Source organism: Melospiza georgiana, chromosome 2, assembly GCF_028018845.1.
Source record: "Melospiza georgiana isolate bMelGeo1 chromosome 2, bMelGeo1.pri, whole genome shotgun sequence".
Lineage (NCBI taxonomy): Eukaryota > Metazoa > Chordata > Aves > Passeriformes > Passerellidae > Melospiza > Melospiza georgiana.
In genome coordinates, this window is record NC_080431.1 from 100,194,686 (window position 1) to 100,216,463 (window position 21,778).

At 40.3% G+C, this 21,778-nt stretch overlaps 1 protein-coding gene across 6 annotated transcripts in view; it reads left to right on the forward strand.

Moving 5' to 3' along the window:
- The window catches only part of SHROOM2 (shroom family member 2), a 117,134-nt gene that overhangs the window by 87,258 nt on the left and 8,098 nt on the right, over window positions 1-21,778 (forward strand). For 3 of the 6 annotated variants that reach the window (XM_058045259.1, XM_058045260.1, XM_058045261.1), the window contains exons 6-8: window positions 12,342-13,091; window positions 16,777-17,328; window positions 18,213-18,393. In XM_058045259.1, coding sequence (XP_057901242.1) covers window positions 12,342-13,091; window positions 16,777-17,328; window positions 18,213-18,393 — 1,483 coding nt within the window. Of the gene's footprint in view, window positions 1-4,675; window positions 4,747-4,965; window positions 5,029-5,470; window positions 5,519-9,803; window positions 9,865-12,341; window positions 13,092-16,776; window positions 17,329-18,212; window positions 18,394-21,778 lie in introns of those variants that run through there. The other 3 variants (XM_058045263.1, XM_058045264.1, XM_058045262.1) reach the window with 3 other exon arrangements.

Below are 21,778 nucleotides of genomic sequence, written 5' to 3' on the forward strand. Positions count from 1 at the left end.
GCTTGAGATTGGCCTGACCCAGGGGCAGAACCTGACACTTGGCCTTGTTGACCTTCCTGAGGTCAACAATAAATTACTCAGTTATTGTTGCAGTTAGCAGTCAATCTGTAAGTTGCTTTTCCTGATTGGACATTGCAGGACAAGTAAGTGTCAGGCACTGAAGGACTTATCAAGACATTACCAGAGCTATGTAAACAAAATGTTTTCCCCCTTTTCTGTGTGAGGAAGAAATAGTATGATCTTGTGCAACTGCTTCCTTAGAAATCAGTGGGAAAATTACTTTGGCAAACATTTCATGCATGTGTTAACAAGCTCCACAAAGCTTTCTCTTCTCCAGGCTGAACAATTCCAACTCTCTCATCGTGTCTTCACAGGAGAGGTGTTCCATCCCTCTGATCACCTCCCTGGCACTCCTCTGGACTTGCTCCAGCAGGTCCATGTCCTTAGCATTTCTTTATCATGAGATACTGATTATTAAGGCTTTTCTCAGACTATTTTTTTTTTTTTTTGCCAGTGATGTCATTGTGTGTGACATATAGCAATGACACAGTACAATCTGGGCTGTTAAAAACTTTCTATTTTGTTTGAAAATGGGAAAAACCTCCTGTAGCTCTTCCTGTGCATATAGACGAGAGTGAGCATCTATTCATATATGAGAAACCCCTGTAACCTTTCATCTTCCTTAGGTTTCTGTGAATGCTTGTAATTAGTGAACTTTCAGTGTACTGGTGTATGTGACTGACTAATAACACATACATAAATATCACACTCTGGGGCTGTGGAGCCTTGAATCACTGGTGCACAATGGCAGCTGATGGGTGTCAATGCTTAAAGGCAGGCCAAAGGGCTATCTAGACAGGCTTTCTTCTCCTTGTGAGCCAGCAGCAGATGCTTGGAGGGACAAACAGAAAGCCAGGGCAAGCCAGGAGCCATGCAGCTGGGTATCTTGTCAAGCCTCTGCTGGTTTGCCTATCTTTGAGCTTTGTTTTATTTTGGGGGTTTTGTTTAGTTTTTTACTGCTGTGAAGTACAAAGATTGTATGTTCCTAGAACAGTCTGTGAAATTCAGCTTTTCCTTCTTGTGTAGCAGTAATTTCTGTTGTACATCATTGTAAAGGTTGGTGAAGTACAGGAAAATCTCTCCTGTGGGTCACTTTGCATTTATTAAATCTGAATAATTTCCTCATAGCAGCAACTGTTGCCACCTAGTTTTTCACCCCTTTTGTGAATCATCTATGTCTAATGAGTTCTGATGTGAATGATGTGATGAGATGAGTGAGGACTCTGTCTCATGGGAGTCAAATTTTCAAGAGCCTCAGGTGAGATTAAATTTAATTTTCTAACTCATCTAAAAATCCAGTCTCTGTCATCCAGATCACTCTTGTCCCTGTGTGTAGTTACTCTTTCTAAGATTAGTAGTGCATCCAAGACATATCTTTTCTACACATGCCCAAATTATTCTTGGTCAATTTTACTCATTAGTGCAGCTGCTGAATCTCTTAATAAAACTTCTACTTTTTTTGCTTATTTCAGATGTTAAGTTTATGATTCTGAAGTTCTCCAGATTCATAATGAGATTTTTTTTTATTCTTGCTCTCTTTCCCTCATTCTTTCTCTTCAGCACCCTCACACCTTCCCTCCCCCAACACTGAGCATGTCACTGTGCTCGAGCAGCTGCCCAAGTATCAGAGGAGTGGGTGGCTGTGCACCACAGATCCCAGTTCAGCACTTTCCCGTGGAAGATTCAGGTGATTGTCATATGGCCCAGGTAGCTTTTGACAACCCACTCCTGATGGTGTGCAGCATCTGAAAATAGTTCCTGCAAAGGCTGTTCTTTGCTTGTGGAGTTGTGAAGGGAAGGCCATGTCCATTTTTTGCTGCAACCTTATTTTCTTTGTATTCTTACTCTTGTACTTTCATCCCTACAATCTGTTTGGCAGATATCTGTGTTTGAAGAAGTGCTTTTTTTTTCTCCTATTTTTTTTTTAAATCCCAACACCTCTAAGGATTTGTACCTCAGCTTTTGTTTTAAAATTTCTTTATTTACCATATTTTGCTTATGCATCTGCTTTGCTAGGTTAGTTCTGGATTTTCCTCATTTGAGTAGGACCTAAGTTCTCTGGTGGATGTTCCTTTTCATTGCTGTTTAATTCAACTTTGGAGGGGGTAGAGAGGGGGAAGGAAGAATGGTGATTGGGTGTTTCAGTAGGTGTTACACATTTCCTCTGAGTTTCATGTATTTTATCTTCAGTTGCATGTTATCTCTTAGCATTATACCATCTGGCTTCTTCTCTTAAGAAATATTCATCTCATGTATGGAAATGTCCTTTTCAAAATTAAATACAACTGTGTGGATTCTTAATCTTTCAAAAAAGGTTTCTCTAAATGCATATGGCCCCTGGCACAGGGTAGCCCTTCAAACAGTAAAGTTTTGAAGCAGATTCTTCCCATGCCTCAGGATCAAGGCAGAAGTTGCATGATAAATTGTCCCACTTGTAGTCTTTTTCTTCCTCTTGTTGTCCATTTTAAAACTTCCAGGCTAGGTGAGGTGAGAGATGTGTGGGCATCTTCATAAGCATCACAAATGCATTATTTGGGGATTTGGAGGTTGGTTGTGGCTAAATAAATTGTTAAAACTTGCAGGCTCCTGCCAGTGCCTCCCCATTCCTCACTCTCCTGGCAGCCGGCGGCTGTCAGGTGTGCATCCTGCAGATCAGTGAGATGTTCCACTCAGGCTCATTAAATGGGTGCTGGACTGCCTCCAAAACCTGTGCTTGGTTTACACTACTGCAGTAATACAGCCCTGTTTCTCCCCCATCCAATTTGTGCATTCTCCACACCCTTGAAAATGTGGACTCTCCCTCTACCTTTATTAGGTGAACTTTGAGTCCCTGTTTCTAAATTTGAGGGTGGCTGTCCTAGCTCATACATCCCCATTTTTCTACTTGCAGCTTTTTGCTACCAAGTGAAGTTATTTTTGCTTTAATTGCTCCTGGCACATCTGTTCTCCTCCCTGTGCATGCAGTGACAGCTAGGGGTATGTGAGGCCATCATTGGCTGATAAAAGGAAGTGTTGGAGGGTGGTTTCTTCTTACAGAAAGTTTCCTCCCCTGCCCCTAAAGGTGTTACCAAGCATGAGTAGCTGGAAGAAGTCCTAAACATTATTCTGAACTTGAGTGTGAGTGAAAGAACACACAGAAGTGTTTGTGGAGAGAGAAACAGAGATAAATTTGTACACATTAGTTCATTTTTGTATTCTGGTTTGATCTTACTCCTTTTCCTGGAAATAGGATTAGAATGAAAATCATCTAAAGATATTTTTTGTTGCATTGCTTGAAATTCAACTATCTTCATGTAGCCCTGTTGAGTATGGAGATTTAGAGCTAATGTAAGATATAGTCTCCAGTGGTTAAAGTCATAAAAACATCATGTGCTGATGCATTGTAGATTTTATTTTCCCTTAAGTTACTTGATGAAAAGCATAATTGGAAATAGGTGACTGATTTGTCTCCTCAGTGTAGCAATTCATGCATTTCTGACATATGGAGTGGCTTTATGGTGTTCTGGTACTAAAAGCTAGCCTGTGCAATGTTCACTTTCTGCTATAAGCCCTTAGGCAACATGGTTATGGTTTGCTGTCACGCAGGAGACTGTTCATATCAGTAAATGTGAGTGAAGTTTTGTGCTAAAAAGTAACGTGGCAGCTATAGCTTCCATTTCTCTGCATGGACCAGCCAGACTTGCTGCAGTCTGTTAACCAGTTGTATTGTATTATGTAAACTGGATTTTTTTCTTGAAGTCATTTTCTCTCTCTGTTGAAATCAAATAGGCAGAAAAATTTTAGGGGAGGTTATTTACTGGATATCTAGCTGCTCTATGTGGTTTTGTGTACAGTTTAATAGCATTTTCCTCTTAAAATGGGTCATCTTTAAAATTATCTTTTCATACATATTAAAGCCTTATCCACAACTTCTCTATTAAGTCTTTCATGTGTTCTTGTAGATAAATTGAAAGGAGCTTGAGCTTTGCTCTGATGAAAGCCACGATGCCTTCTAAAGATGGAGCGTGGGGGTGGCAATGTGCTCATGCAGCATGAAAGCATTCAGTTCTTCCCCTGCAGAATCTCCTGCAAGAGAGGGCGCCTGTGCACACAACACATGCAAAAAAATTCAGGCTGGAGGGCTGTGATGAATACTCTCTTCTAGAATTAGGCTTTGGTTATTTGAGTGTTGTTCAGAAAGGAACCTAGTGACACACTGATCTTTTAAAATCATTGTAAATAGTTAAAACTTGCAGAGCTGTAGTTGTGGAAATGCAGATCACGATTTTCACAAATGAAAACCCTTAAAAAATTAAAGGACTTTTAAGTTTTGTTTTGGTTTTTTTTTTTTTTTTTTAATAAGCAAATCCAGGAGGTGGGGGTGGGGGAAAGGAAAAGCTTTGAAGTCTCTGAGATCTTTTCCCTGAGGTCAGAAGTTTCTGGTGATGTAACATACAATACAGACTAAGCCTTCACTTATCAAGGTTAAAGTTGACAGAGCTTGTATGAACTTGTCAATCATAGGAAGCAGGCAAAAACAAGCCAGCTGTTGTAAGGCATGGCTTTGAAAATCCTCTGTGTTACAGTAAATGAGACACAGAGGTTGAGACAGATTCAGTTCTGCAAGGCTTTCAAACTGGCTGGCACATTTGCAGGGATGCAAAGCTCACATGTCCAGTGAATATGGGTCAAAAGCTGTAAATCCTGGTAAGATTGTCTTGTCTTTAGTGTTAAATCATGAAAGAAATGGCTAGAGGTGTGTGCCTTATTTACCATTTTTTGTCCATTGTGAACAGAAATTTGCAGTGTTAATTCATAGAGTATTTCTTTTGTTCTTCAGGTCTTTGAGAATAGGCTGCATCTTCTGCCTCTATCAGCAAAAGCTACAGTAGCAAATTAGCAATGATGCAATGCTTGGTACAGAATTTTATGTTGCTTAGTGCAGTCGACTGCTGTGTTTGCTGATGGTTGGAAGAACAGGGGGAAAACGTGAGTTAATTCCAGCTAGGATGCTCTGTGTGCATATGCTCGCACACACGCGCTGTTTTTAGCAGCTTTTGTTTTCACAGTTGGCATCATGCACACTGGAATTAGAAGGCAGTGCCTTTGGAAAATACTTGTTTTCTGGACTGAGGGCTGCAGTGCCGTTGTTGTGGCTCAGGGTGCCAGGCTCAGGGTTCCTCTCGGCTAGGGGTGGTGCGAGAGCTTTTCATCTCGTTATTTGCCAGGCAAGCCTGTGACTGTGAGTACAGGCTTGCACAGAGACCTTTCCACAGCAGCAGGAGCTGGTAGCTGGGAGTCTGAGAGAATTGGATGTGACTGTCAGAAGCAAGCGGGTGAGTGTGGCTCCGAGTGAAAAGATGGCTATTGAAATGTGTGCATGCTAATTAATTTAAATAACTGATTTAGGATTTTTTTTCCTTTAGGGATGAGCTGGCTATGTGTTCTTTTTTGGCGAGAGAATGCCTGAGAATCCCAGGTGACCTAGTTGTTATTCACAAAGTGTTTCATTTTATAGCTTGTGTTCTGTTACCTAATTCTTGTTCAGCTGCAAGCAGCTGTTTTCAGTACTAATAGCAACAAGAAAATAGCAACAGCATTATCAGGACAAAAAAGTCTAAATGAAAAAAAAAATGAAAGGAGTGGCAACTGGAATGTAGGGTTTTTTTTTAGTAAATTGACAAACAAATTAAGCTTTTTTTTGATGTGACTGTGATTTCCTTGTTAGCAGTGTTGGAAAATATTGTCTTTTGTCTCTGCAATGGTTGCCATTTGTGTAATATGATGGTTCTCGTTATACTGTTGGGATATTCTGATGATTGAATTCAGTGTGTAAGTACTGAACACATTAACTGGCTGACTTGAGTAGAAGTAATTTTAATTCCATGCAGGTAATCCCCTGTGTGCTAGGAGAGGCATGCAATAGATAAAGCAGTAAGAATGCAGCCATAAAAATTACCTTTTATTGTTTATTTTTGATGTGCAGCAGAATGGAGGAGGGGCTTTTGTTTTCTGAACTAAGGAAAGGAAAGCATCGCTCCCCCTGCCCTTTCCCACAAGATTCTTCCCTTGTGCTGCTGTAAGAAATATAATTTTAATCAGATTTTATTTTTGTTAGGGGCCTATGTCTTTTGCTATTACCCATGACTGGCCTACATTCATCCATCAACATAACTTTGTCTATTTACTGCAGAATTTGAGTGGATATGTTCTTTGTTATTTATTTATTTCTGATTTCCATGGGGAAAGAGGCAACATTTTTAGAGAGGCAGAATGAGATAGGAAAACTCATTGCAGTGTGTATGTTGCCATGCATGCAGGACAGGAGAGAAATTCTGGTGGGATCGATGGACTGGCAAGCAGTGTCTGTTATTGTATTTCATTCTGTGATAAAGCCAGGTGATAATGCAAGGGTTGTTAAGGTAGAGTGACATTTTGCTTTATCACATTGGGTGCAACAACTAAGCTGTATTTAGTGTGACTGACTAAACAGATAACTGCCATTGAGGCACAGATAATGTTAACAGGCTTTCAGAGACAGAATTGAAGAACCAACACTTGCACCATGATAAACAGGTTGTAGTGTACCAGTGATGTGCTGTGGGATATATTTGTGAAATATCTTGCTAGTTTTGTACCTTCAGTTGTCTTCTGACAGGCCTTTTTTTTCCCCCCTTGAGAGAAAGCATTCTCTCATCATTCAGTATTCATTATTCTTTTCATCTTAACACGTTTTGGTTTTAGGACTGTTCGCTTCAGTAGTGTTTCTTGGATGCTGGTTGCCATCATCTGCCTCTTCAGACCAAGGCAGTGGACAGCTCTGCTTCTTTGTAGTGGCTTGTGTGCTCTGCCTCTTCATGGCATGACTGTTAGGGTACAGCCATCATGGTTCTTTAGAGGGTTCTTTATTCTCTGCATTTATCTTTTAAAATTTCTAAGTACTTTCATAAAGCTCTCATATAACATCTTTGGAATACGTGTCATTGTCGCTATCTGATGGATAGTGTGTGCTGTTGTACTGACTCAGTAGTGAAAGCAGATGGAAAGTTCATCAGAAAAATTAGCCAGAGGTGAAACAATTGCCCTTGTATTGCATGTCCAAACTGTGGTGCTGTGTGGTTCAGTGTCTCCTGAGTCTTCCAACAGTAAAACCAATTTAAGGGCTTAAGTGGTTAAGGGTTATCCTGGACTCTCTGAAAAAAAAAAGGATATGGGACTCTGATGAGGATTGAGAGAAGTAGCAGAAGGGAGACATCTCTCTGCAGGTGAAGTCCTGAGTCAAGTTGTAGTTCACAGAGAACTCAGGTTTAATTCTAAGTTGACTAAGCTTGGTTGGCTTAATGGTTGTCTAAACACAGGTATCTTGTGAGACCTGAGATAGCCTAGCATATCCCACTTGGCTTCCACCTGCCTTCTCTTAGGGGAGCTGATGCCTTTGTACCTTTAAAGTTTCTGAAATAATAGAAGACACCCATCATGCGTTAGTTAGTGCTTATCAATGTGGATTAAAATGTGGCATTAGACAGCAATTTTTTTTCCTGAATTTCCAACAGTCTTGGAAACCCCATTCTAACTTCATAGCATTGTGTTGTCTTAAGCAGAACTATACTGGATAGAAGAAACTACCCTTTATTTGGGGATTATTGCAGAAGTGCTTTTGGATCCCAGTGTGCCACGTGCCAGAAAAGTACACCATCAAAACATAGTTTTAGCATATGAAGTTCATAGCTTAAAAAGTATTGGCAAGAGCTGTGCCTATAAACAGGATTTTGTCATATGCAAAGACAGTATTTACCAATTGCTTTATGCCACATAATTATCTGTTTCAAGCCAGGTCAGGTCCTTGATCCAGTTTTCTGTGGGACTGTACAATTCCTACTGCTAGTATGCTGGAAGGAGCAGGAAGACAAAGCTCAGAGTGTCTAAGAAGGAGACTGCCTCTTCTGGCCGAGTATCTGCATACGGTCACTTTAAAGGGACTGCAAAACTGTGGCCTTGATTTTCAGAGTGTTTGTTTTTGTAGGGGGAGGACTTTTATTGTAGAGTCATACTCAGGTATGAAGGCCTTTTTCCAGTGTAGCTTGTAGTTCTTGAGAAGGAATTTAAATTAAATCAGAAACAGCCACTCCATTTGCTCTCCTTTGCCAGTGAGTTAGTGCAGGACATATCATTGGTTACATAACCATGCTTATGTTTTATGGTGAAACTTTTGCACAGAGGTCAGGTCTTTAACAAATGATACATTTTTCAAATGTTGGCTAATGCATTTTTGCAAAGCTTATCTAGTCTGGGATTTTGAAGTTGGAGCGTCTCGTGGCACTGTTTGGGTTGGCCTGAAGTGTTCTCAAGAAACTGTAAATCAGACAGATAAAAATCAAACACACTGAGTTTATTGAAATCACTTTCATTTATTGAGATACAACATTGGCTATCTCTCCATCCAGATTTAGTCAAGTCTTGAGTATGGGGCAAATGAAGAAAGTTATTTGGAGTTGTTTTTTATGGCAACCAAAAATGTTATTCTTTTGATAGACATCTATACATAATGATTCATTTTTGTAAATGCTCACTGACTCCACTGGCAGGCTCCAGGTTAATGTGTGTGTGTGTGTATATGGTTTAACCTTCATGCAAGAGCTCACATTACTGTTACCTCTCTGATTTGTTGGAATAGCCTGTTGTAGTATTGCTCGGGGGACTGGAGGTGTCCAGGCTGGGGATGAGACCTGGGAGGTTTTTGCCCAGCTTATTCTTTGCATGGCCTTTAATATTTCAGTCTTGAGTGTGTATGCCCCAAGCTAATGGGGCCAGAAGGAAACAGAGAGGTACTTGTCCATTGAGGTAGAAAGTACTTTGTGCCAGTGTGGAGATCCACATTGCCACCCCCACTGCAGTAAGTGGTGCTGGGGTGGCTGTGGCCACTGGGAAAGTGCAAGACAGAGAGCAGAGCTGCTCCTGCATTCACTGATGAGTGCTCAGCCTCTTGTCTCTCTACACAGATCCCCTCTGGGAATGCTGAGCCCTCTGCTAAATGAGAGCTCCTCAAAAATGTGAAGGACTGGTTTGTGTAATGAAGCAATTCCTTCTTTTCAGTCAGAAGCCCACATTGGTTTTCTGCCTCCTGCCATTTAGATAGGAAAGCTCCTACAGCAAAATACTAAAAACAAATGCAGTAGAAAAGACTGGTGTTGGACTCCTGTACTGGACTCACCCTTGCTGAATACTACTTTGTAGCAATAACATAATTAATAATCTTAAACAATAATCAAAAACAATAACATAATCTTAGTTGCACTTCTTTGCAGCCGGGGTCAAGTGACTGGTGTGAGTTGCCTGGCAGTGAAAGGTGTGATGTGCCATGCTGGGCTGGGGAATGTGCATGAGCTTTCCCAGTTGTGTTGTCTCAGAAAGGCTCCTGCAACTGGGGTAATTGAGGCATTGTATTATGGGGTGGGGGAGCTTTGGGTTTGAAGACAGCTAAGAGTTTAATGTTTTTCATGTTGGCTGGTTTGTTATCTAGAATGAAAATAGTAATTAAGTCAATTGTCATTTTTTCAGATGATTTAAAACTCTTCTGTCTCTCACTTTGTGATGTTTGGTTATAAATGATGAGTTCCTTTCAGTGATATGTTATCTTTGCATAATCCTATGGGCCTCATTTCCAAACCAGCTGTATTCTGGGCAGATTATTACATAATGCACTGACAAATAACAAGCAGTTTAGAGGACTTCTCAGTATTGATAATAATGTAACACCTTTGCAGGTTCTTGCCACTCTGTTCTCCTGGGGCTTGAAGCTCGTTTTCTTTTCCTCCTTTCTGAACAGTAAGCTTACATCTCTCCAAAATAATGTGATGAGCATGTTTTGCATGAAGATGCACTCACACTGAATGCAGTTTAGCTTCAGTGTTGAATGTAGCCACCACCTCTCCCACAGACCCATTTTGTGTGGCGCTGCAAAATTTTTTATTGATTTTGTGGAAGCTGTATGAAGTCATGTGTGTAATCTCTGAATTTTATCTCCATGTTTGCAAATATGGCATCTCTAAATTTCTCTCTGCTATAGTTCTTTATGTCCTTTTGCTCAGTTTTGGAAAGTAACATGACTGCTAGAGCATTCATTATTTTTCAGCCAGATAAATAAAAATATATATGCACCAATATATTGGTTAAATGTTTTGGATATGCAGATGTGTCAGATTGGTGGTGTTCTCTGTCCTGTCTGCTTCCACCAGCACTCCCAATCCCAATGTGCATGTGAAGTTCATGGTGTACTTTGCAAACTGGCTGAGGTAATGCATGTAAATGCTGTCTTTGCAACATTTTGTGTCGTACCCTTGCTTTTTCTGTGCACCTGAGAGCATCTCTTGCACTGGCTTTTGTTGTGGCTTATGGATGTGAAGATGAATTGGGAGGCCTGAAGAGCTTCTTTACGGGTTAACAAGGAGAAAATTGTGCTGTTCATGGGTTGTCTAGACATGAAAAATACTGGTTTAAACACAGTATTTCATATGTAAGACCTGCAGTCTTCATTTGGTAAATATTTCCATTAAAATTAGTGGATCTATTTACAGGCCTGGTTCTGCTTACGTTGAACTCACTAGGGAAAATGAGCTGACTCTTGAGATGCCATGCAACCAAACCTGAATAGTGTTGGTCTTTCAGGCCTTTTGTATAACTTTCTACTTCACAAAACTGTCCTTCATCTACTGTTAAAGGAGGAGTCTATAAATACTGTTTTGTAAATCAGAATTGACTCTGAATTTGTCAGACAACTTGAAGTTGTCTGAACCAACTACTCTTAGGTGAGAGCAATATAAAGAGACTTGAATGTCAACAACACTAATCTCCTCATTCATATTAAATTTAAAATTTACTGGTTAAAGTTGAATTTTAAGGTTTAACACTTCACATGAGAGAGAAAGACTGTGTATGTGACTTCTCAGGAATCCACATCTAATCAGTCATCTTTCCATAATACTTCAATTTAAATATTTGTTTTAATTTAATTAAAATAGAAATGCAGTGTGTAAATTTTTTTCTTCTTGAATTTACGACAGACTTTAATAGTTATTTCATGGATGTGCTTTTATCTCAAATTTTGTATTCCTGCACACTGGTGTTAACTGCCTATAGACAATCTCAAAACTGGTACAGTGATGTTAATAACATGTTTACATTGAAAAATTCAACTAAATTTTATTTTACAAGTGGGCTGGGAAAGATGCCTTTTCAGAGTCACCTCAAAAGAAGGCTTGGGCAGTGCATCACTACAGGATTACTATTTAAAAATACAGAGACCAGCAGTGTCAGTAGCATAATTTACATTAGTAACTCTGAAGCCTTTGACTTCTTTGTTGCAGCTTGTTTTCTAAGCTCATAATGTCTCTTCAGCCTCCTTTAAAGCAGAGGGCAAACCAGACTCTTCTCGGGGCTCCAGAGGTACTTTCTCCTGCCTTCTGCTCCTTCCCCACTTTGTCTTTATCTGGTGAGCACAGATGTTCTACGTGTCGTGTGGCAAAGGACAAGCCTGGAACTGCAAAAGGCTGTTTCCTCACTAGAGAGAGAGTGTGAAACTGGAATAAACCCAACACCAGTTAGGATAAGATAAGGTCTTTTTCGCCATTGTTTGTCATTTGTGCTGACAGGGCAAAAGAAGTTCAACCTTAAAATAAGTCTGACCAGAAAATAAATTTCTAAATTTTCTCTTCTGCCTTAATTCAGGAGATAGTGACTTTCCTCAATTTTTTAGCTTCAGCAAACATTTTGTTTGTTCTCATTTCATTTTTCAGCAGACACACAAAAATTCAACCTCCAGATTGATAATTAAAGTTCCTGGTATTCAGTTCACATTTTAAAATGTTATTAAAGTATTATTGCACCTAGATAAGAAAGTGTGTTTCACACACTTTGTCACTGAGTTTGGAGCAAGAAGAGAATTAAATTTTAGTATTAGAATTAAACAAAACTGGAGATAGTTTTGTTTTCTACCAGCATTTGGCTGTGCATTTAACTAAGCTGTGCACGGTGCCTCGGGTTACCCAGAGGTTGTGTCGCGTCCTGTGGCGCTCCATACCCTAATTTAGCCTGACATTATGTTTTGACTCATCACGTTAGATTAAGTGCACCATGTGTGCCCATACATGAGAGGATGTTTTTGTGCTTACAGTTACCATAGACTGGAGGAGTTGATGTTCAGTGTTGGATGTGATCTCAGTGTTCAAGCTTCCTGGGCTGCTGCATTGGCCTTGCACCGAAGGAAATAAATCAGCAGCATACTAAAAGCATGTTCTTTTCTCTAGGCAAGCTGACACAGGGGCCCTGAGGGAAAGCCCACGAGAGAAGAGTGATCAACTGGACCAGAATTTAGGCCACAAGTCGAAGTCTTCTGTCAGACCTTTGCACGTGCAAGAACCTCCAGTTCTGCCTCCCGAGAGTCGGGGCAGGTCTGGAACATTGCCTAGTGACTACCGGTACTCTCAGGAAAATGTGAATGAGAAGAGCAAGGATTGTAGCCTGCCTCACCTGCCCTGCTCTGAGCCACAGACCTCTAAAGAGAACCACTCCTGTCAGTCCTGGGGCAAAGGAGGGGAAAACCATAGAACAGAGCCAGTGCCACCGAACAAGAAGCGTGGACCTGCTCCTCAGAGGCCACCACCACCTAAAAGAGACAAATTCAGGCGCCCAGATATTTGTGCACCGTCGCTCGGCGCCTCTTCTGAATCCCTGCTGGTAGCACCTGGCCGGCCCTTCCTGTCCTCATCCCCCAGCTCCACCCAGGTCTTTGCCAGTCAGTCCTCTCTCTGTCAGAGCCCTGCAGCTTTCAATGGAAAACTGAAGTGTGCTGATCCACAGCAGCTCCAGCAAGTGTCATCCACAGAGAATGTTTGTCAGCACTTAGAAGAAAAAACACACCTTACGTCGGAGTCTTCCAAGTATCAGTATCTTCAAAAACCTGGCATGGAGTCATCAAGGTCCCCTTCTCCCCAGTTTGCACCACAGAAGCTCACTGATAAACCTCCTGTGTCCCTACAGGATGAGAACCCAGCCAGGTAATAGATGTAACTCCTTTACTATTTTATTAACACTTCTTACCCACTTTGACCTTATTATTGATTGTCTCTTCATTTTCTTTACATGTTCTTCAAGTTCATTAAGCATTGAGCCATTGCAGCATATTTTAGAGACCACAGACTTGTGTGAAATTCCTTTTGGTACCTTTAATGTCCTTCAGCTGGTCTGTGGTTTCTTTTAGTTGACTTTGTGCTGCCCAGGTGTTACACCTGGTAGTTAGTAGAAAATGAAAGGGGAGGGTTCTAAGGGATTTTCCTCTGAATGTACAGGCAAAGTCAGAAAAGTCCCTGTCATCATTTCCCCTACCTAATTCTGTATATAAACATGAATCAGTGTAGGGAGGGACAAAGCAGATGTGGGAAGAGAAGCTGGATCCTTTGTGAGAGCATCTGTTTTGAAAACACACAGAGTAATATACACTTGCCAAATCATGACTAGTTTTATGTTGCTTTTACAGTGAAATGTGGCACTTCAGGTTGTCTGTGGAGGGGTCCTCAGCACTTTATGTTGACAAGGACTGAACACTCAGCAGGAGATTGTCAGTCGTTTCCCAGGGTAGATAAACTCAGAATTAGACAACTGACTGCAATTAATGGATTGCTGCGTCTGTCATATGCTGCTAACATCATAAAAGGTTATTCTCCCACAAGATAACAAACTCTTCCAGGAAGCTCAGGAATCTTGGTTTTCATAAATCCTTCAGCACTATAATTCATGGTTAAAGAATGAAAACAAAACCTCTAAATTCTTGCAGAGGTTGCTTCTCTGAGCAAAAGCAGTTGGCATGGCTTTTCTCTACTCTAATGTAAATGGTTGAACAAACTCAGGCTGTTTTCCATTTTGCCTCATGACATGAAAACATGAATCACTTTTTTTCCTAAATAAGCCTTAATGTTTTTCCTCTTACAACTGGAGGAAAAAATGAAGTTTCATTCTGCTGTGTTTTTAACATGAAGTAATAATATAATTTACAATGAAAAGTGCAATATGTCATATGAACCCTAGAATCCATGTGCTAAGGTAGATGACAATAATGATTTCCTTAATATTTTGCTTTGACTTCCTTAATGTATTACTTTATGAACAGATACGAAGGATGTGTAGAAAGGCAATTGTATTTGTCCTTCCTTTTTGCTAAGCTTTAATATTGAACTGAGCACTGAGGTGTGCCTAATTATATGCCCATATCTGAAAGATGAAATACTTACCCTGAGAATCTTTTGCTAACATTGAAAACTCTTAGGCCCAGACAGCTCTTGTTTGCACACAATGTATTGTCCCCAGTTAATAATTAAATTACTCACTAAAACAGGTTTGGCCAAAAAGGACAAGTGTGGTGGCCGTACCTCGGAACTTTTGATACGGTGTTTATTACATATGAATAAAATATGTTAAGGAGGTTTATCTTAATACAAAGTTAATCAGATTTGGCTTATTATTTCTATTGGCTCCTTGTGTAGGAGTGTTTGGACATGCCACTTTGCATGCTGGGGCAGCTGATGTTTGATGGCGTTAGCTTATAGCTTTTGTACTCTTTTAAGAGAAGTGTCTTGTTCATCAGCAGGCCAAGGTGAGTGTGTGTGCAGGGTTTCCCACAGTGATTTAGGCAGAGAAATGTGTGTGGGGCAAACACACAAAATTACTGTGTGCTGCACTGATGGTGCACTGTACCCTGATGGTGCACACAGCTTAGCTGTTGCCAAAAACAGCTGTTTAGCAGCAGCAGAGCTGAAAAGAGTGTATAATAGATTTCCACTAAACCTAAACTCAAGTCAAGGAGGGACTTTTTGTGGTTGGGTTAAGCTTTGGAATGTCCACAAGCAGCATTGCTGCAAGTCAAAATTTCATGCTGCCTTTCCACAAATGGCAAAACTTCAGAAATCAGCACGGTGGTGATTGCAGAAACAGAATTTTTGAAGCACCTGGTGTTGAACTGTCTTTGCTTTTACTGAGAGCAGTCAATTTAATGATGCCTTAAATTTTTGGAAACTCTTTGACTAGGCTGACAGGAATGTACTCAAAGTCTCAAAACAGATGCTGGGCATTTTAGATGAGGAATTGCACTCAGCTCACTTCTTTTCTAGTTGCCCCCCATACATGCATTCATCTTATATTTCCCCCAAATTCCAAAAAAAGTTCCTCTTCACATTCTAATGGAGCTTCAAATGTGTGGGCTTTAATTAAAATAAGCAAAAGAAAGGGTTGGGGATGGTGACTGGGCAGCTCTGCTGCAGTCAGAAGGAGAGTCCTAGTTTGCAGCTGGGTCCAAGCAGTGGGCACAGAAGTGAGCTCTTCAAAGTGACAGTGCCCTTGAATGGAAACAGCCTGATGGAATGGAGTGGGGACGTTCAGCACGGGCTGGAAACCTGCCCCAGGAGTTGGATCAGTATGTCACAGCATATCCACAAAGCACTTGTGGAAAGTAAATACCTACTGGGGGGGCTGCACATTCATTCAGAGGCAAATATACCTTTAAAATACAAGATACAAAAAAATGTCAAGTCAAACAGTAGAAGTTACCAACAGTAGAAAAGTATAAGCTTATTTTAGGGAAAGTGACACACCCACACTTAGAGGGAAAGAGCTGTAGTGTGTCTTGGTCACTTATCTGAAAGGCAGCAAGCTACCCAGCCAGATGAAACCAGATATTTTAGCTAGTAGGCAATGTTCCTTTCCTTGCTGTACAGGTTCCAAACCCACAGTATGACAATGATTTTAAACTTTTTGTAAACTCAGAACCACTAAACTAGACTTCAGTTTCTTATATGGTTTACATACACTACAGATGTTTCTGTAATGTTTTTTAACATGTTATTGTCCAGTTTAAAAATCTAAGTTAGCATTGCTTTAAATATCTTTCCTTACTGAATGGCTAAGGTAGCCCTTTGTGCTGTGCAGTACAGAACTTCTGCTACAGGCTTCTCTTAAATAGAATATCCAGAATTGTGTGTTATCCTCTTCAATGACTGGTTTCTCTTCTTAAACTGGAAATCTAGAACACTATGATAGGCTCCATTTATTAAGCTTCTATGTCATATGTGAAATTTTATAAGTGAATATTTTTTTTAAACCATGTAATTAAGTTTTGAATGGTTTCCAGATTTCCCATGTGTGATTCTTTTTATTCTTGTAGCTCAGCAAAAACCTAGCCTGTGGGATGCTCCCATCTGGTCTGTTGTCTCTTGCCTTGGAAGAGCTGAGAATTGATGTGAGGGCATCCCAGACTCCCCAGGCAGCTCAGCTGCCTGTCAGGCCAAGGGGAGAGGCCGCTGTTGGATCTGTGTGAGGCACTGAGGGTGGGCTGAGGGCGTTTTCCACTGTGCCTGTGGCAGCAAAGGGGTAAAAGGTGATTCAGTAGTGCTGCCTGAAATCTGGGGCCTGGCTGCTGAGATTGGACCCTCGTGTTCATGGAAACAAACAGAAGTTCTGTGTCATGCGTATTGTACAAGGCTGATGTTAGGGTCCTCTACAAATGAACTAATAATACTATTTAAAATTAGTGGGCAGAAAAGAACATGTAGATTTAGGGCTTGAGGTACAGTGCTAGGAGTAGTTCATTATCTCTCTCTTACCTCTCTTTTTGGGTTTCCCCTCTGATTTGCAGATATGAATTGAGATTTAAGGTTCTTCCATTTCTAAGGATGAATTTTATTTATTTTCCAGAATTGAAAGGGTTATAGACAACAATACTACAGTGAAGATGGTTCCCATCAAGATAGTTCATTCTGAGAGCAGCGCAGAGAAGGAGAGTCGGCAGAGCCTTGTCAGTACCATGGAGCCTCCTGCTTTACCCAGTGGTTTGGAAAAGGACCAGATTAAAACACTCAGCACTTCTGAGCAGTCCTATTCACGATTCTGTGCTTACACCAGGCAAGGTGTAGAGCCAGAGCCAGAAGCCAGAACCAAACCAGTTGACCCTCAACCAGCTGAAGAACCTGGGAGCAACTTGAAGGACAGCAGTGCTGCCACGCAAGCATCCAGCTATGTAAAGGCCAAAGAAAAGACCTTAGAAGACTGGAAGTCAGAGGAACTGGCCAGAGAAATTGTGGGAAGAGATAAATCTCTAGCAGACATACTAGATCCTAATGTGAAAATAAAAACAACAATGGATCTGATGGTTGGAATATTCCCTAAAGATGAACATCTCCTAGAAGAAGCTCAGCAGCGCAGGAAGCTTCTGCCAAAAGTTCCCTCTCCAAAAATTTCAGAAGAGAAGTGAGTATTACCTTCTGTAAGCTGCTATGTCTTTGTAAGCTGCTATCCAGAGTGGATCAGTATTCCATGGGGGCTGGAGGCAAGTCTTCCTTCTGTGGAGGTCTTTTCTGAGACTTCTGTGATGAAATAGTAGTCAAGCATATACTACTAATGATACCATTAATGACAGAAACAACAGTGTTGTGCAATATGAAAAATTTTCAAGACATGGTTGAAAGCCAATTTTTGACAACTTAAGAGTTAATTAACTTTTGCCATTTCATTGTGATTACATATTTTACCAAGATCATCCAGTCTAGTAACTGGATAGAAAAGGAACAATATTCTTGCCTTTTTATGTGATGAAAATTTGTGATGACACCTTGAAGCAGGCATGAGGCATTTCCTAGAGGTGAATGAGATCAAAGAAAGAAAATAATTTAATTCCATCCACATTGATGTTCTGGTTTTTTTTTTTGTTTTCTTGGTACAAATTATCTGAAAAGTTGTATCCTTCTCAAGAAGTTTGGTTCGCTAATCAAAAAGTTAAATACTTACATTGTACTATCCAAATCCAAAAGGATTTATTGGATCTATGACACTGAGATTTTTTGCATTTCTTTGTAAAATGTAACTTTTCATTTTGTTTCCAGATGCAATATCTTTGATGCATTTCAGTTCTTGTAATGATGTATGATTGTCTGCGTGGTTTCAGTTTTAACTTTTCCTGAGCATGTACTGAATTCATACAGATTTTATTCTCAGTGTTTATTTATCTTATTTACATAGGTAATGGTTTTCTCTTGAACCCTCTGCTTTGCTTGGGGAAATGATGTCTCTAAAACATTCTTCTTTCTTTCATTGATAAGGGTGTCAAGTTAATGAAAGTTTTGACTTTTTCCCAGGAAAGAGGAGCAGAGTGCACCATCTGCCATCTCCCTGACAACCAATTCTACTTACTACAGCACATCTGCACCAAAGGCAGAGCTGCTGATTAAAATGAAGGACATGCAGGAGCAGCAGCAACAGCAGCAGAGTGAGGATGATTCTGAAGATGAGCTGGATCATGACTTGTCAGAGAAGAAGGTAGAAGACATTTCTAAAAGTGTAATGGGAGGCTCTGAGTGCTGTTCATTGCATTAACTGAATTTGTTTGACTAAACAGCCTCCAATATAAGGTCTTCTAGATGTGCAGGATCAGTTGGAAAAAATCAGCCCCTTTTGCTTCTGGGGGGTTTTGTGTTTGTTTGTGGGGATGAGTTAAGTGTATACCTGTGAATTTAGGTACTTCATATTAGGTGCTTCTTGCAACTTGTGTGTTTTGCAAAGTCTCAAAGGGAGAAGTCCCTTGAGGGACTCTCAAGGGGAGAGTCCCCTTCTTTAAAAAACCTCTTGAGGAGGTTTTTTAAAATACCATTTTTCATTTGAGGTCCTTCTCTTTTCTCACTATGTAAAAAGAAACAGGAGTGCTTATGTATCCCACTGAAGCTGGTGGTGCTTTTAGTTGTTCCAAATTTTTGAAATTAAGTCCAGAATTTGGGTTTGTCTTGAGAGAGAAGGAGCATGCAGACACCTTCTTTTTAATTTTTTTTTCCACCCACTTAGTTTTCATGAACAGCAGAATATTTCTCCTGCCTCCCAAATTAATAATGATTGTGGGAGATAATTAATTAGCCTAGTGGATTCGTTGGAAATTGCTTGTCACAAGGGAGGGAAGCAGTCCTCTCATTCATCTCCATCCTTTGGTGTTTTATTTCTGAACAAAGGTCACCAAAATTCCTTAGATACTACCATGATGATCTGACATTTGTGTGGTAGGAGAAAGTGTTGTCCTGCAGTAATATTATTGCATTCATCTCAACGTGGCACAAAATATTTTAATAATTGTTGCCAGTATGGATAAGCTGGAGGAAATGTTCTGTTTGATCAAGTAGAGTGATGTAGTTTAACTCTGTTTACCTAAGCCAGTAATGCAGTGGTGTGCAAACCTTTTCTGTCCAAGTCAGCTCTCTGCTTAAAAATCAGCTCCCAGGGTGTACTTGATAATCCAGTCCCAAAGAAATGATCTTGAATTATTAGGACTGTATTTAGTTGCTAAGAATGAGAGATTTCCACCTGTGGTTCAGAGCAGGCATGGCTGGCACTGCATTTGAGGGGGCTGTTGTGTTTCTGTTACCTCTGTGTTGTTTGAGCCTCCCTCTGCACCATTCAATGTGCTGTGCACTGCCAGGGCTTGCTGTGCCTGCAGCAGAGCCCTTCCCTCACCCTCTTGCCAGACAGCTGTGAATCCAACAGCTGTGCTACTTAGACAAATTAGAGATTTCATTTCATTTTAAATTATTTGGTTTTATCTGGTGCCACATGTGACTGTCACATTCATGATTTTGCTAGAATTAGTTTTGTTCTCATTAATTACAGAATAGGAGGGAGGTAAAATTAAACCTTTCTTGTTTGCTCAACAAACTAAATACTAAAACTTTTATAAGTAAGAGTGCCATTTACTTTTTTTTGTTTCTTAACAGGAAAATCATGTTTACCCTTTCCATACTTCTCCATCCATCCCCCAGCTTCAGTATATACCTGTAATCACATGACACAGGAAGGTTTTCATGAAGGGCTTTTAGCAGAACCCTCCCATCTTCTCCTCTAAGTGTACATGTTGTAGCACACATGCCCTGCTGCTTGCTTCTCTCCCTGCTCTTCCACATGGAGATGGAGCACTCAGTTCAGTGGGCTTTCATCATGGATCTTGTCAGAAAACATATAAAACTCTTTGTAAGTGGGTCAAGGCATCTTCATTAAATGGACAGAAGATGCAGCTTGGTCCAGCTTCTCACATTTGGCAGCAGTTTAACAAGGGATCTGTTAGGGACCTGAACATTTCAATGGCACACTTTATGACTTCAGTAGTTTTACATGGGCCATATGCCCAGAACCTGTTTCTTGATTCCTGGAAAATGGTAGTTCTGTTATGAGATATTTTAATTGCAGTCCACTGTGGAATGATTCCTGTATTTGTCATTCTCTGCTCTGCAAACCAGAAATGTGGGGTGATATTTTTTACTTTTGAAATAAGTATTGGATTTTCATATAGAGTTGTTAATTTTTTAATTTTGATTTTTTGAGCTAATCCCTGTATTCCCAGCTAGCCCAAATGGAATGTATGTGTCTTGTGTACTGAGTTTAATGTAGGTTTACCACAATTATAAAATACTGATCAGATTTTGAAGATGCTATAAGAGTGGTTTTTGTAGTGAGGAAAATCCATTTATTGGTGTGTAGAAGTTTCCCCTTTGCCCTTAGGAAAATTTCAGCAACTGCTGAAGAGTATAATTCATGTATACCAATTTTTATCTGGTTTGAAGCTTGAATTCCTTAGGAATGGGGTGGTGAGCTGAAAGCAGAGTGTAATTTACACAAAAGCCTGCCAAGCAGTGAGCCACCTGAGCAGTGCCGTGCTGAGGCCCCTTCTGTGTTGCTAGTCAGATCAGCAAGAATCACTTTATTGTTTTCTTGTGTACTGGTACAGCATTCACAGCTATAAATTATTCATCTGCCAGCCTGAAAATGTAGACTGCAGCTCTTCTGGCTCAGTAGATACTGAACATAATACAGGTTTTCTGCTGTTTAGCAAAAGGATGTAGTGAGTTCACAGCTGCTGCATGCAGAGGCTGCTTCATCTGGGTCTGAAGCAATCAGTAATCATAATCCAATTCTTAATAGATATGACAGTCTTAGTATTTATGGCCTTCTCACCTGAAAAATTGGTGCTTTAGAGCTTAGCTTCAGCTGCAGGGATGTTACTGGGAAAATGGCTTCTTTCTTTTTTAAAGACAGAACTGAGAGAGTTGATCTGGACTGGCAGACCAGATCAGTAAATGCTGAGCAGCTATGGCTTTTTTTTTTAATTAAAGAAAGTTGCAGCATAGCTGCAGAAGTGGAAAAAAAAACCTGACATAATAACATAGAGCACCACAGTATCCTGCTGTGTTTGAAATGGTGAAACAGCAGCATAGTGCATGTCATCTGAGGGAAGTGAGAGTGTAGCACTGTGACCTACATAATCCAAATCAAACTGCATTTGCATTCAGAGAAGGGGGAAAAAATAAAATCCTGTAGATTAATCAGTCAGTAAAGCAGGCATCTGTAGAACTGCTTACTACCTTAATCTTTTGGGCACCAAGACTAATAGATAACCCAGATCCAGATTAACCTGCTGGACTGAGCACATTAAATCAAAAAGGAAAAAACCAGTATGGATAATCCATGGGTTGAATTTCTACTTTCAAAAAGGCTGCTGCTTTTTCACGGTGTAGTTGCTTTCTGTTAAGATGACAGACTTTGTTTTGTGCTGGTTTTTGTTCCCAAAATAAATTGGCAATGACTGTTCAGTGGCCTCTGTGAGTAGCAGCTGCTATCAGTATGTTTCTCAGTAATCATGAAGGCTTGTAATCAGATTTGCATTTAGAAA